The 15,275-nt window shown below is 36.9% G+C and overlaps 1 protein-coding gene across 1 annotated transcript; it reads right to left on the bottom strand.

Moving 5' to 3' along the window:
* Positions 1 to 5,151: 5,151 nt before the first annotated feature.
* Positions 5,152 to 10,189, bottom strand: N7496_010757 (uncharacterized protein; the record flags this gene model as incomplete). Its single annotated transcript, XM_056703670.1, has 4 exons — positions 5,152 to 5,175; positions 9,512 to 9,680; positions 10,043 to 10,141; positions 10,170 to 10,189. The coding sequence occupies 4 exons, from the start codon at positions 10,187 to 10,189 to the stop codon at positions 5,152 to 5,154; spliced, it is 312 nt and encodes a 103-aa protein (XP_056549630.1).
* Between the last annotated feature and the right edge of the window lie 5,086 nt (positions 10,190 to 15,275).

The following is a 15,275-nucleotide window of genomic DNA, read 5'->3' as shown; positions in this document are numbered from 1 at the left end:
GTCACCGCCTAGAGTCCGATAGTTATGAGCCCGACGCCTCTGCTCTAACCACTTAACCAATTCAATTCAATCTTCCTTTACTTTACTCTCACTATCGCTTCACTTCCCATATAGAAGCGATGGATTTAACCACGTAATAAGCCACCTGGCTTCACTACCCACTAAAATCTCACGCACACTAGGTTCCATAGATCACTACGGTCAAAGACCACGCACTAGCTAATAATGTGTGGAAATATGCCAATCCGGACTAATCCGCACCGATTACCCCGCCTCAGGAACCAGTTAAACCACAGATATCTAATGTAATCAGAAACCCTACTAATACATATATATCTAATCTTCCTAAATAGCCACTCAGGCTTATCGACCTTACGTCTAACTAATTAGCTATCTATAAGATACTACTAAGTGAATACGAATCGTCAAGATTAGACTACTTTCGGTACCTACGATCCATTGAATCTCTTAAGCAAGGTATTCGATCCTCTCTCACACTAGAAGGACGTTAAATCGTTAATAGCCTATCAGCACACGAAGCTATAGTTAAACTACGTGCTACCTTTGCCCTATCCGACTAATCGAAGAATCGTTAAATCCTACGCGATTGGGATAAGCTAAAACGACAAGCTCTACCAACCAAATTATCTTAACTACCTACATAGGGTCAAAAGTGGCTAATTAGCTAATCGGAAGGCGAGAAAGCAGCAATTGCCTACTTCCAAGATCCTCTATCTCCAGTATACGATTTCCTAGAGACTATCTAACCTAGTGACTAGGGCTTCTACACCTTCTAGTATAATACGATCCTATAGGGTCTAAAGAAACCTACCCTGACCGAACTAGTTAATCAATTCGTCGACTAGTACCGACTACCTACCACACTAATCAGTAGTGGTAGAAGACGACCTATCGCCTATATAACCTACTAAGGACGTCAACCTAACGAATCAGACGAAGAAGGGCCTACACAATCAACTAGAAGAAGGAAGTGCCCTTATAGGGGTATACCTAACGCTAGTAACCACGATTTTAAGACGTGTCGCTATGTGAATCCTAAGGCAAGACCTAGGGGATAGCAACCTGACCTAGAGGTCTAAGAGCGATTTGAAAAGCGATACGATGAATCTAGAGGATTCAAGATAGCCTATCAGCATACAATTCGACGTTACCAACCGGCTAATTTAACTAATTCGACTAATTCGACCAATTCGACCAATTCGACCAATTCGACTACTAGAGACGCTTTCTCTACCTATATACCAAAACAATAGGTCGAGACTCTCTTTCGAGAGGAAGATAGTGTTGCGATAAGCAAAATCAGAATCCCTACTAAGAAGAACGACACCTAGTACTATAATACCGGAGCATCAATTCATGTCACGAATAATAGGGACCTACTGTTAAATTATAGGCCCGTTATGTCCTCTTTTATAGTTAGAAACACCGAAACCACCATCCTTAGTTATAGTGAACTGTCCGTTAAACCATCAGAATCTCTTGATGGAACCACTTTCCCTTTGAAACAAGTTACCTATTATCCTGGATTCTATATCAACCTAATCTCTGCAGAAAGAGCTACTAGCGTAGGCATCTATCTAAATGGCAAGGATTACCTACTAGAAGAGAAGGACGGAAGACCTATCTACAAGCTCAACGCGAAATCAGGTATCTACCTAATTCGATAGGATAATTCAACCACTGACCGACCTACTACCAACCACGCTCATGTTTTATCTACCTCTCACTTATCTCTTACTTCTGTCTCACACGATCAAGTTGCACCTATCACTGAGCAATTCAGCAAGGTTGCCCTATCTTCACACACCAACAAGCACCTAGATAGGACAATCGACCTATGGCATAGACGACTAGGACACGTTAGCAAGGACGTCCTATCTCATCTACCAGAGCACTCATCAGGCATCACCATCAAAGATATATCTTCGCCTATCAACCACTGCGAGACATACAAACTAGCTAATTCGCATCGTCAAATCTCTCGACGACCTATACAGTACAATCGCCCTTTCGAATCTCTGCATTGGGATCTTATACACTTCGAACCATCCTTAGGCAGAACGACCTACCTATCTCACTCTATAGACCCTATCACTAAATACCAACTGGCAGAAGATCTATCTACCAAGACCGATTCGACCTAATCTCTCTGCGACCAGATCGATTTCGTACAACACTAATTCAACCTACGCGTCCTCACTATCCATTCAGATAACGAGAGATCTCTATCTGAATTCTTCGATCAAGAAGCACAATCACGTGGTATCTATCTAGAAACCACACCGCCCTACCAACCTAACCAAAACGGCTACGCTAAGCGTTATAGCGCATTGATTTCAAAGATGGCTAGGCAGATAATTATCGATTCAAACCTACTAAGCTATCTCTGGCATGAAGCAGCTAGAACTGCCGTCTATATTCAAAACCGCCTACCTCACCGCACACTAGATTAGCAATCCCCACACGAAGCGCTTGCTACCTACCTCGGTAAAAACGCACCACATTGGCTACAGGCAAAGCTAGATCTCTCACATATTCGAATCTTTGGATGTAAAGCTTATGTACGCATTACTAAGCTACCTAGATTAGCTAAGCTAGCACCACGTGCTACTATTAGCTATCTAGTAGGTTATGAAGCCTATAACATCTAGCGTATCTAGATACCTACCAAACGACGTGTAATTCGTGCACGAGACGTCCAATTCAACGAGGAAGAATCCTACAATCCTTCGCTACCCAATCAACGCATCCAAATCTATAAGGAGACCAATCTATCTCAGCAGATTGATACTCTTGACGACGAAGAGATCAATCAAATCCTCGAAGACATAGATATCCCATTCAACCAACCGGTGCAGCAAGATCTCGGGGGTGGAAGTAGTAGTAGTCCTACTAGGCTACGGCAGCATCCGCGAAAATCCAAATCCGCTCCGCATCCGCACCGCAGATTACGGATATACATACGATTCTGACATCTAACTATCCGCGCGGATTGGATACGGATTTAGGCTTCGAAAAGTTAGATATCCTCGGATATCCAGCGGATTCGAAAACAGTACAAACATGCCAAGTCTCGTGATCTGATTTAGCATATATATCTTATGCAGATTTTAAGGTAATATTCTGTACTACTAGTGTTCTATATTATCGAATTAATTATATATTCTCGATACAGAAATTTCTTTTAATAATATATCGAATCAGTTCACTATTTAACTACTTTATTTAGCGTATTATATAGTTATACTATAGCTTACCTATCTCGAATCCGTCTAGTAGCCGTGGCTTCTTCCGAATCCTTCCTATCCGGGTCTATGTACTATTAAATATAGATTCCTCTAGTAGGACACTATTATCTAGATCTAAACTATCTATAGGCCGCTTTAAGGAGTGAGAGATCGCTAGTTTATCTATATTATTATCGGAATCCTCCTCTTATAACTCCTCTTAGTATCCTTCCTCTTTATTATCACTAATCGGTTCTATAAACTTAAGTAATAGTAGAGATAGACGGCTTTAATTAAGCATAGTAGCTTCGCTAGATAAGAGATACTCCTTAATTATCTCGATCTCTACCTATTTTAGCTCAAATTTAGATAAAAAGTAATAGAGCATCAGACCCTTAATTATATCTAGCTTTAGCTACCCACGACGATAATAGTAGATATCACGAGTATAATTAAATAAACGCTCTACTCCTACTCTACTAGTAGGGATTAAGAGAATATCTTATACTATTCTAGTAAGCACTAAGAATTCCTACTTATATTCTTTCTAGTAAATACGTAGATTTCCCTTACTAAGCCCTAATCTTTTTATTAGAAGATATAGTAGATATCGAATAAATAAGAGGCTCACCTTTCGATAGATATCGCGTAACCTTATCTTACCGGCTATTAAATTCATTAGTAGGGAGTGTAGTTTATTACGAGTCGCAAAGCATTATAAGCTCTTCGTCCTCTATATTATCTATCTTCTCTAAGGTATCTAGTTAGTATACTTCCCTCTAAGCTTATTTCTAATAAGTTATAAACTTATTTCGGAATACGTCTTAATACTACTTCATAAAATCAATATCACTATCTCTCTAGTCCTTATTATCGAAGTATCGTAGCTTCTTTAATAGGTATAGAATTATTACTAATACATAGGTTATACTATATATACTATTATCGGTTCTACTATAATATTTAGAGAGCTTTTTCTATACTAGCTAAAGTGCCCGGAGCATACTTTTCTTCTAGTATATACGCTTATATCTTAACTTCTTCTTAGCCTCTTTAAGGTAGATAAAGAGTCTATTATAGATACTAAAGATATAGTATACTATATAGTCCCTAGTCTTTAATAAGACGTTAGTAAAGTCAAAGAAAGGCTTAGTAATCAATAGAAGATACTTAACCTAGCGCTACTCCTTATCGTTAAGCTTAAACTAAGTATATTAATTTATAGTATAATACTCATTAAAGCAAGATTAAAGCTTTCGCGTACGGGTAAGTATTAAGAAAGTTAAGTTCTAGCGTATACGCACATCTTAAATTAGAATAATTTTTGGCTCCTTTTTCTATAGCCCTAGGAATACCTCACGGCGCTATAGGCTTATATTAATAAATACTATAAACCCTCGGACCTATAGTAGTAATTAGTTAAATTTATTAAAAGTAAACTAGAATTAAAGAAACCTTTTTAAGGGTATTTACGATTAAACGAGTAGGACACTTCGTCTAGAGATCTAAGTTTTACTTACTTAACCACTCCGATTCGGCTTCATCATTCTCGGGTACAGCCTTTAGCTTTCTAAGGAGCTCTTATAGGCAGAGCTAAATCATATAAGTAATATAGGGTACTCGAAAGATTAAGGTACTAAATTAAAGAAGGGACTAGACTATCTCCTAGATACCATTCATTATAGTATTATTATTTATAGTATTATTAGTCGTGATTAATAATACTCGGTCGGTAATCTTATAGTATTATAGAATCTAAATAATAGTATTACTTAGATTACTACTAGTGTGTAATCTATAGAGATACTTAAACCTAAGTAGTACTTTATAATAGTTCTAATCTTAATCAATAAAATAACTAGTAATTACTATAAATACTTATTTAAATAGAGATATCTAACAATTAAGCGTAATTAAGATTCGGTATCTATCTAGGAGTTTATTAAGTATCTCTCGCTATTAGACTTCCACCGATATATCAAAAAGTCGTCGTATTATCCGGGTAGAGGGAATATTAAGCTTTAAGTCTATAATCCGAGCGTAATCAAGAAGACTTCTGAAACTAGTATACTCGGTAATCCGAAATAAAAGCCGGGTAGTAGTTATAAACTCAAGAATCTTTTATTAAAAGGTAGACTAATCGAATAAGGAAGATATCTACGTATACGGCTAAAGATATATAAAGTATAAGTTAGGCTTCCTAGCTTAGAGGGTCTAGCTCGGAGGGGGAAACAGACTATATTCTATATAATTTAATTAATACCTTACTTCTTTAAGCCCGAAGGCTTCGTATATATAATACTTTTTATATATATCTTCATCGGAGACGTCCCTACCCGACGATAACTTAGATAAATAAGAATAGCCTAGTAGCGCCTATATATCACCTTAGGCTCACTAGTCTTCTTATATACGACTTAATTAAAGCAGTCCTAAATATTAGATATCTTTTACTTACTTTACTATTAGATTAACTTCTGTAAGTCCTCCTTCTCACCGAATTCGGTCTTTAGCCACTACTTAATAAAACTCTTCCGGGAACCCTCTATATTAGGGTCGGTACGGTTATCGTTAAAGAGGATCCAATACTTTTAGAGATACTTACCGACACGACGAAGTGATTCCGGTACGCGAATAGTATAACGGTATCGTATAGGCGAGAGAGAGTAATCAGAAAAGGAGATTATAGTACGACCTACTTAGCTTAGGAAGTTAAGGAAGTTATCCGATTATAGGATATCTAAATCAATAAAAGACTTAGTATATTAAGATACTAGGTATTAACTATCTAAGTACTAGGATCGAGGTATAGTGGTAAGGTAAGGGAGGAAGTAAGGTATAGAGTATAGCTAGAGAAATAGAAAGATAGAATTCGAATACTTACTAAAGTAACTAGGCTAGAAAGATTAGGGGGATACCTTACTATAAGGTATAGCTTACGCGACCGTAACTTAGACGCGACTCGAATATAAAATAACGATATATCATATTCCCTACCTAAGTATAGGGAATAACTAATAAGATAGTCTAGTAGGATATTCTATCTAGGTTAATAATTAGATTAGAAGATTTAGGTTAATACTAAATTAGATATTTATCGGATGATTATTAATATCCGCCGGATATCTAAGAAATATCTAACTAATATCTACATAAGAGCGATTTCAAAATCACTAAGTCTAATAATTCTAATAAATATACTATATTTTCACTATATCTTTATATTATAATCTACTAATTAAATTATATTTCCTGATTCTTTAAGCTTTAGAGATTTTATATTCAGGAAGATTTAGTTAGATTATAGCAAATTAAGCGGGTTCATCTTTAATAGTCTTCTTTTATAGCATCCACACTAACTTTCATACACTAAAATATATATTTTCTATAGTAACTAAAATAACGGAAACCATCACTTTAATAAATCAAATTACCACTACCTACTATATCCCTAAGGAATTAAACTATTACATATAGCTAAGAGAATAGAATCTCTTCTTAAATTCATTCATATTTCATATTATTTCAAGTGGTAGATCATATATAAGATAGTATTTTTACCACAAAGGACTATAACATACTAATACATCTGTAATGTGATAAAAAAAGAGTGCTTGGTTAGCTATATAAGGGTCACATAAAGTGCCAGAATAAGTTAAATTAGCGAATTTTATGCAAGTGCGGATAATTATTAGATACGGATGTCGAAGTGGTATCCCACATCCGCAATCTGCGGATACGGATATGACTTTAACATCTAACGGAGCGGATTTGCCGTAGCCTAAGTCCTACTATCAATATCGATCATGCCACACCCATACTAACAGACGAAATCCTCGGAGATCAACCAATCACACCGCCGCTTAAACCGAAATCAGACGAATCGATGAGTTCTAGCTAATCAGAACCAGAGGATATAGTCCCTTTCGTCTTAATTGATAACACAAACTTCGACCCTTCTGGTTATGAACTTCTTAATATACCAACTAAACGCCCACGATCAGATTCCGATTCAACCGACGACGAAAGTGAGAGAAAACGCCCTCACTTATCCCTCACAACCTATTTCCAAGCTTTCTCAACAGACCAATCTCATCAACAAAAGGTCTTAATATCAACGATTCCACCACCACCATCTGGTTACCACTAGTTGACCAGCCATCCTTTTGAAAGCTAATTCCGATAAGCTATGCGAATCGAATTCAATAAGCTTCTAGATATGCACGCATTCGAACCTATTAACAAAGATCTCGTCAAATACACATACTAATCGAATTGCAAAGATCTTAACCAATCAGATTGCCCACGCCACCAGCTTATACTAATGAGATGGGTCTTTGCCTATAAATATGACGAATCAGGATACCTCACACGCTTCAAAGCGCGTCTATGCGTACGCGGAGACACACAGAAACCTGACGACTAGGATCCACGCACTAGCACGCTTGCTGCTAGGACCTTTCGCACGCTTATAGCGATCATCACGTATTTTGACCTCGAGACCTTTTAGATGGATGCTATTAACGCTTTCCTAAATAGCGATCTTAAAGAAGAAGTATACTACCAGTACCCACTAGGTTTAGGACGAAAAACTAAGGTCCTTCGCCTATATAAGGCAGTATATAGTCTTCGAATCGCTAGTAAACGATGGGAAGACGACGTGAAAGAGATACTTCTCTCACTAGGCTTCAAATCTTCTCCTGAAGATCCTGCACTTTACACCGATAATCGCATAGTTATTATGGTGTTTGTTGACGACTTCCTAGCTGCCTACTACCGAAGTGAGAGCTTACACGCTCGCCAGATAAAGTAACTTCTCTCACAACGCTTTAAGATGAAGGACTGTGGCGAACTCACATAATTCATCGGTATTCGAATCATCAGAAACCGATAATAGCGAAAGACCTGGCTAAACCAATCAGCTTACATTAAAAAGATCGCTGCTAAATTCAATCTCCTAGGCAGGAAACCGCCTAATACACCACTAGTTAGCAATCAACGTCTTAATCCGATCACTAGTTAAATTAACTAATCAACCGTTAAACTATACTAGCAGAAGTGTGGTTCGACCCTTTTCCCTGCTGTATGGACTAGACCAGACACCGCTTTTGCCAATCAGCTACTAGCTAAATCTCTCACACGCTACGATGAGAAGCACCTAGCTGCTGTTGACTACCTGATTTCCTACCTATACGGGACGAAAGACCTAGCTATCTATTTTAGTGGTAGCTAATCAGATTGCCAGATCTTCACTGCTTCGTCCGATGCGAGTTTCGCCGATAATCCTAATAAAAAGTCATCAGAAGGTTTCATCTTCTCTTTATTCGGTGGTCTAATCGAGTGGAAATCTCGCAGGCAGAAGACGATTACTATATCCACTACAGAAGCTGAATTGCTAGCTGTCTCACACGTAGCTAAGTAGCTATACTAGGTTAAACGCCTATTCGAATTCATCGAATTCAACACTGAACAGCAAGAAGTGTTAAATTGCGATAATAAGTAAACCGTTGACCTATTAAATCGCGAGAAATCAATCTTTTAGACTAAACTTCGTCACGTGGATATCAACCGCCTATAGATTCGTCAAGAGGTGTAGGCAAAGCGCCTATCTATCCAATGGGTCAAAACCACCGATATACCCGCAGACGGTCTTACTAAGTGCCTACCTAGGCAGAAGCATGTCGAATTTATCAAACAACTAGGTATAGAGATACTACCTCCTAGCTAGTCATTCTCTTTTCTCTCATTCAGTTCTCACTTTGCTCTTATTCTTATCACACATCGAGAACTGAGGGGGTATATCAATATATGGATGTTATGGGTAGGCTTCATCAGAGCCCACGTCGGCCCAGGCCCAACCCAGCCTAACCCACGAATAGGTTAGGCTTTAGGCCGAGTTCTATAGCCTATAGTAGGCCATAGGCCGAGACCTTTAGCCCATAATAGGCTCTGGGCCCCTAATTAGGCCACAAACAATATAAATATACCTAGGTTCCGTGACTACATAATTTATGTAATTTCTAGCTATAATATTAAGTATTTCCTTTATATCTCGTCTTTCGATTAGAAAATTTTGAAGTAATTAAGATTAAGATTATAGCTTAAATTCAAAATAAATAGATTAGAATAATTATCATAAATCAATAATACTTAAACGTATTATCCTCTCGACTCTTACGCTTCCGTCCTAAAGCCCGTAGCTAAGTGTTATTCTCTAGTAGTTCGGGCTTAGTATAGTCCTAGATAGTAGAAGAAGGAGCCACTTCTGCCACTATCTTATTATTCAATTTATTATTTAACTCCTTAGTATTACTAATTAGTTCTACTTCAATCTCATCAATCCTTTCGTCCTTCTCTTCCTTTACTACTTTAATCTCTTCACGAGAGAAGAATTTCTCTAGCCGATAAGACTCCTTCTCTTCAAGATTAAATCTTAAAGTATAAAGGAATATTATCAGCTCTTAAATTATTTCGGATTTTATCCTTCCTTATCGATAATAATAGATATCTCGAGTAGTATTAAACAGTCGTTTAATACTAATACCGGTTACTAGAACTAAGAGAATATCTCGCGTAAGAGCTATAATCGCCGGAAAGCGGCACTAATTTTCTCTCTAGAACGTAAGAGACCTAATATTAATTATATCTATTAATCGGTTAATACTATTTAAATCAGAATTACGTTAAAATATACCACTATTAAGATATTATATCATTTTATTAGCGGCTACCTTTAGCTACTTTTTACTTCTATTTGATATCTTATCAAGTTTTGAACTTAGTCTAACTACTACTTTAGAGACTTATAAGCCTTAAGTATTAGAAAGACGATCTTAGTATAGAGCGAGAGCTTCTTAAAAGGATTTACGATAAGTATCGCGCTACTTTTAATCCTAATTATTAGTTAGAAAGAACTAAAACTTATTAATAGGCGTAAGCATTATATTAACCGTATAGATATACCCTCGAACGTTATTAGTCTAAGAGTAATACTTATCTAACTTTAATCGACTAGCTTTAAGTACGTTAAGTATATATTTTTTCTATAGGACACGCTTTCGTCGGAGCTACTTTATTAACTATTTAAGATATTTAAAGAGTTTATTATAGACTCTAAATATATAATACGTAGTAATATCTCGAGTCTTTAAAAGCTAAGTAGTATAGTTAAAGAATAGCTTAGTGATATAAAGAAGATAGTCGACCTAACGCTACTCTTTATTATTAAGTAATAGATCCTCACGATTATACTCAACGCAGAAGGGTATAAAGATAGTATAGAGCCGCTTTACATAACGAAGCATTAGGAATATTAAATTCCACCGAGTCTTTATATCCTAGATCGGTATAAGCTTTATATCCTTAGTCTAGAGATTACTAAATATCTCCCGACGCTAAGAACTTACGTTCACGTAGATCGTAAGATAGCGGATCTTATTTAATATATAGAAGATCTCTCGCTTCCGGTACTATATATTTACCTAGGCTATTAAAGACTATTACTCTATCTACTTTATCTTAGCTATATCGTTTAATAGGACTACCTTAATATAACTAAGAAGCTAGTTAAGGCTAAGCTAGATAATATATATAAGGCACGGAATCCGGATAATAAGAACACTATCCGATAAAGCTTACTAGAGCGAATTAACTAATATCTTATTATTTAATACGTTATCCGTAGTTAAACTAAATACCCGGTCTTCAATCCTATACTTCACGAGGGTTTCTATAAGAACACTACTTAAGTTTATACTAGTATACGCCCTATAAATAGGTTTAAAATTAAGTAGTACCTCCCGATAGACCTAATCCGTATCGATAAAATAGCTAGTGATCGCTATAAAAGCCTAAGAAAATAGGGATATCTAGTAGTTAAGCGCGATAGATAGCTTATAACTAGTAGGAAGTATCCGAAGAATACGCTATTACCGATCCTTAACTAAGCTTTCTAGCCGACGATAGATTATTATTACGGAGGGGATTATAGGAGGAGATAGGGCAGAGCGAGCTATATTAATTAGGCTCTTAAACGTTAGGTACTTAATAAGATAAAATAGAAGCCGATTTATAGATAGAAACGATAAGATCTCTTCTTCCTAGCCTTCTTGCGAAAAAGTAGCTTCGGTCGGAGTATTATCCTAAAGTAGCTAAAGTGGATTAGTAAAGTAATAATAATAATTATACGTAGTATAACCTATACCCTTCTTAAGAAATTCAGTAATTTCTGCGTTATATCCTTTATTAGCTTTTTAACACTTAGCGGTCGTGAGATATCTTTTTATCGTTAATAAGCTATAACGCTAGTCCTTCCCGTCGGCTCCTTTACTTAGAGAATAAGGATACTTAAGAATCTAGCCGTAGCGTTTATATATAACCTTTAGCGAGCTATCTATTCTATATACTACTTAGTGAAAGTAGCTCTAAATATCTAACTAATAACTTAAATCCTAATATATCTTACTCTTTCTTCCATAGTCAGTCTGTAACTACTAGTCCACCTAATCACTATAAGTTATTTCGTTATAAAGAATAAATACCTTTCTTCGGTTAGGACTAACGCGTATAAGAGAAGATAGAACTATAAGTAGGATAACTAGACGGAGGAATTCAGAGTTAAAGGTATTAAATATTTACTAACTACTAGATAGACCTAGAGTAACTAGTCGATTTAAAGGCGTAAGATAAGCAAGAGTATCTATATCTCCGTTATAAAGCGACGACGCAAAGTTAGATTACTAGCTTTCTGATATAGTAGTAGAAAGATGAGGATTTAAAATAAGGTATTAGGAAGGGAAAGGGTAGGAAAGGAGAAAGGGGATATATATAGTACTAAGGCTAGGAGACGTATTAACTTAGTGGTAAATACCGAGTTTAGGAAACAAGTACTTCTAATATATTAAGTTAATCGCTAATTAGTTAGATATCACGGGTTTAAGTAGACCGAGCTCCTTAAAGCCCACTACAGCCCACCAGAGCCCACGAAAGCCTATTAATAGCCCACCAGAGCCCATAAGAGCCTATTAATAGCCTACCAGAGCCCATAAGAGCCTATAATTAGCCTATTCCTAGCCTATTCCTATCTCCAGAATCTTCAAAATTTTCATTTCACCCTAAGAGTAAAAGCAGCCGACAATTTTCCACTCATCTTATTACCCTCTTTCGATATAAATTTATGATTAAAGAAGAGACTTATTTAATTTAGAATATAACGCTTTATATAGTAATAGTATAGATTATATATCCACGGAATCTAGAATAAGAATAGTCGCTAGTATAATTTATTTAGTGTTAAAGATACACTTCGCTAAAAATATATCTCTAGAAGTTTAGACCCCATAACTCTTACGACTATCTAAACACTACCATAATAAGTAATAGTATTAATATTAGGTAGTAGTTAATTAGTAACGGGTTGCTTTAGGTTAATCATACAAATATTAACCTATATTTCATTCATTTTAGAGAAGGAAGTCTTGTTCATAAGAGTAAGAACTAGAACAGCGAAAAATGACAGTATTTTATTCTGATAATTCAGCAGTTTTATAAACGCCAAGACCTTGATTTTATGCAAAAATGGGCTTCTATGGGCCCCTAATAGGGGCCCATCGTGGGCTAGGGGTTAGGTCTTAGGCTGGTGGTTAGGGCCTAAGCCTACCGTGGGTTGGGCCATGGGCCGAAGTCCTCGGCCCATTCGTGGGCCCTGATGAAGCCTAGTTGTGGGGTCACATGATGAAGGACCCACTCATATAACCCCTCTCTACATATAGATCTTCTTCTATAAAGATCTAACAGATTGATCCTCAACGATCTCGCATATGATTGCCTACCTAAGCAAGAGACTCTCAACACTCTGATTCTGTTGATTTATCATGTGATCCTTTGCTATGTTTCTTGTGATATAAATACTGCTATGTTTCCTAGTTAAATTGAATCAAGTTTATCACCCTTTGTGATCTCTCTTCTAGATCAGTGGTACTCTTCCACAATCGTGGTACTTCTCCTTCATAGAAGTGCGCACGACCGATAGACTCATAACCGTGTATTCAGACACTATTGAGTATTTACCAATCTTTATGCATACTATCATCTTGTGTGTATAACCACGACTTTATGGTCACCGCCTAGAGTCCGACAGGATGCCTATACTTAGTACAGAACTAATCGAACGCGGATTAGAGCCGTTTAGCCCGTCGAAGTATTAAGAAGGTCGAATTCTAGCGTGTTCGGATATCTTAAATCGGTACTAACTTCGGTTATACGGTCTAAATGTTTAAAAAGGACTCCCGTCGCTAAGGGCTTACGCTAATGAAAACCACGAGGTCTCGGATCTAAAAGAATAGTTAGGAGATAATATAAAGGAAGTGGTTAGTTTAATAGCTGAATAAATCTAAACCTTACGTAGTGTATTTACGATATCTCGCTTTTAGGCCTTTCGATAAGCCGACTAGGCTTATTCTTCCGACTAAATTATCTCTCTCGTCTTATTCTTTAGGTTAGCCTTTATATAACTAAATAGCTACTTTAAACTTAGCTAGATAACGTGGGTAATATAGGGAATACGAATAATAGTAGCTCTATAATATATATCTAAGGATTATAGTAAATCCTAGATAGTTAATATTATTTTGCTATTATTAGATGTATTATTAGTCGTAATAGTAATTACCCGTTCCGGTATCTAGTGCTACTAGAGTAAATTAAATAGTATAGAGCTAAGATTAACGCTAGTATACCTCTTATATAGAGGTTTAAATCTAAGCAGAATTTCCCGATAGTTCTAGTCTTTATTAATAAAATAGCTAGTGATAGCTATAAACGCCTACTAAAAGGGAGAAGTCTAGTAATCTAGCGCGAGTAAGAGCTTTGCCTTTAGCGGAAGCTTCGTAAGAAGATAGGTCTATCTCTCCTTTATAATCTCTCGTATACGACGCTAGATACTTTTAGCGTAGGGAAAGGTAAGAAGCGAGGATACTAACTACGTTATACGAAGAAGCTTTTAAAATTACGGATACTTAATTATTTAAAAGGGAAGGCGAAGAGTGATAATTATACTAATAATCTCTTACTACTAAGCTTCCTCGGTAAAAGAGGATATAACTAGAGAGGAATCTCGAGCCTTATAGAAAAGGTAGTTAGCTCCCTTATAGCCTATTATCTTATTTTAGTAGGAGTTAATACCGCTTACTCTATTAACCGCTATATACTTAGCTATTTAACTACTTATCTTCCTTTCCGGCATAACTCTATTTTTAAATACCTTCGAAGCGCGTTTATTCTATTTAAGGTATAGTTTAGATAATCATAAATCTTTTTATATCTCTTATATATTACCTTTAGCTCTCCTATAATATAATAGGCTACTTACTCGAAATAGACCTATATTGTTACAGCCAGGCGAGAGGACTAGGTCCAAGTCGGTGCATTCAACGAAGGCAACTAAATCTAGAGGGGAAAAGAAGAAGAAGATCTATCTACTACGTGGAAGCCCCTTTTATTATAGGCTAAAGGAACCTTCCGTCAAACACTAAACACGAGTTAACCAGTTCTCTACTCGACCCTTCACTCCAGTCCGTCCTCGATCGTCACATTACCCCCTCCTTTAGAAGGACCTAGCCCTCCAGGTCACGTACGTTCGAGTATACATTCTGAATCGACTAATCAGAGGCTTTTATTATCGTCTAGGTGATCCGGTTCAAATCGATCGTTCAAAGCAGCCTCAATCCAAGCATTCAACCGCTTCGGTGGTCCTAGTAAATCTAGGTATTTCGCGTGGAAGGCTAACAGCTTCTCTGGTACGTTTTTAAAATCCCCTACCGGGTACCACTCATCGTCATCCTCGTTACCAACCCATTTTGCTTTATACTAAAGCTTTCGGTAGTGCAGGCGAACTGCCATAATCTCCTCCACTTCCCACTCCGTTTCGTCGTTCACAATCTCCGGTAGCCTCGGGTCCTAGATTTAGCCGTTTAAAGGTTCTATTCGAGCTACCCGGCGGAGTTTCTCTGCTAAGAAGACCGGATATAC

This window comes from Penicillium cataractarum, assembly GCF_028827025.1.
Source record: "Penicillium cataractarum strain IBT 29864 chromosome Unknown utg000009l, whole genome shotgun sequence".
In the NCBI taxonomy this organism is placed as follows: Eukaryota; Fungi; Ascomycota; class Eurotiomycetes; order Eurotiales; family Aspergillaceae; genus Penicillium; species Penicillium cataractarum.
This window is presented reverse-complemented; position numbering and strand designations above follow the sequence as displayed.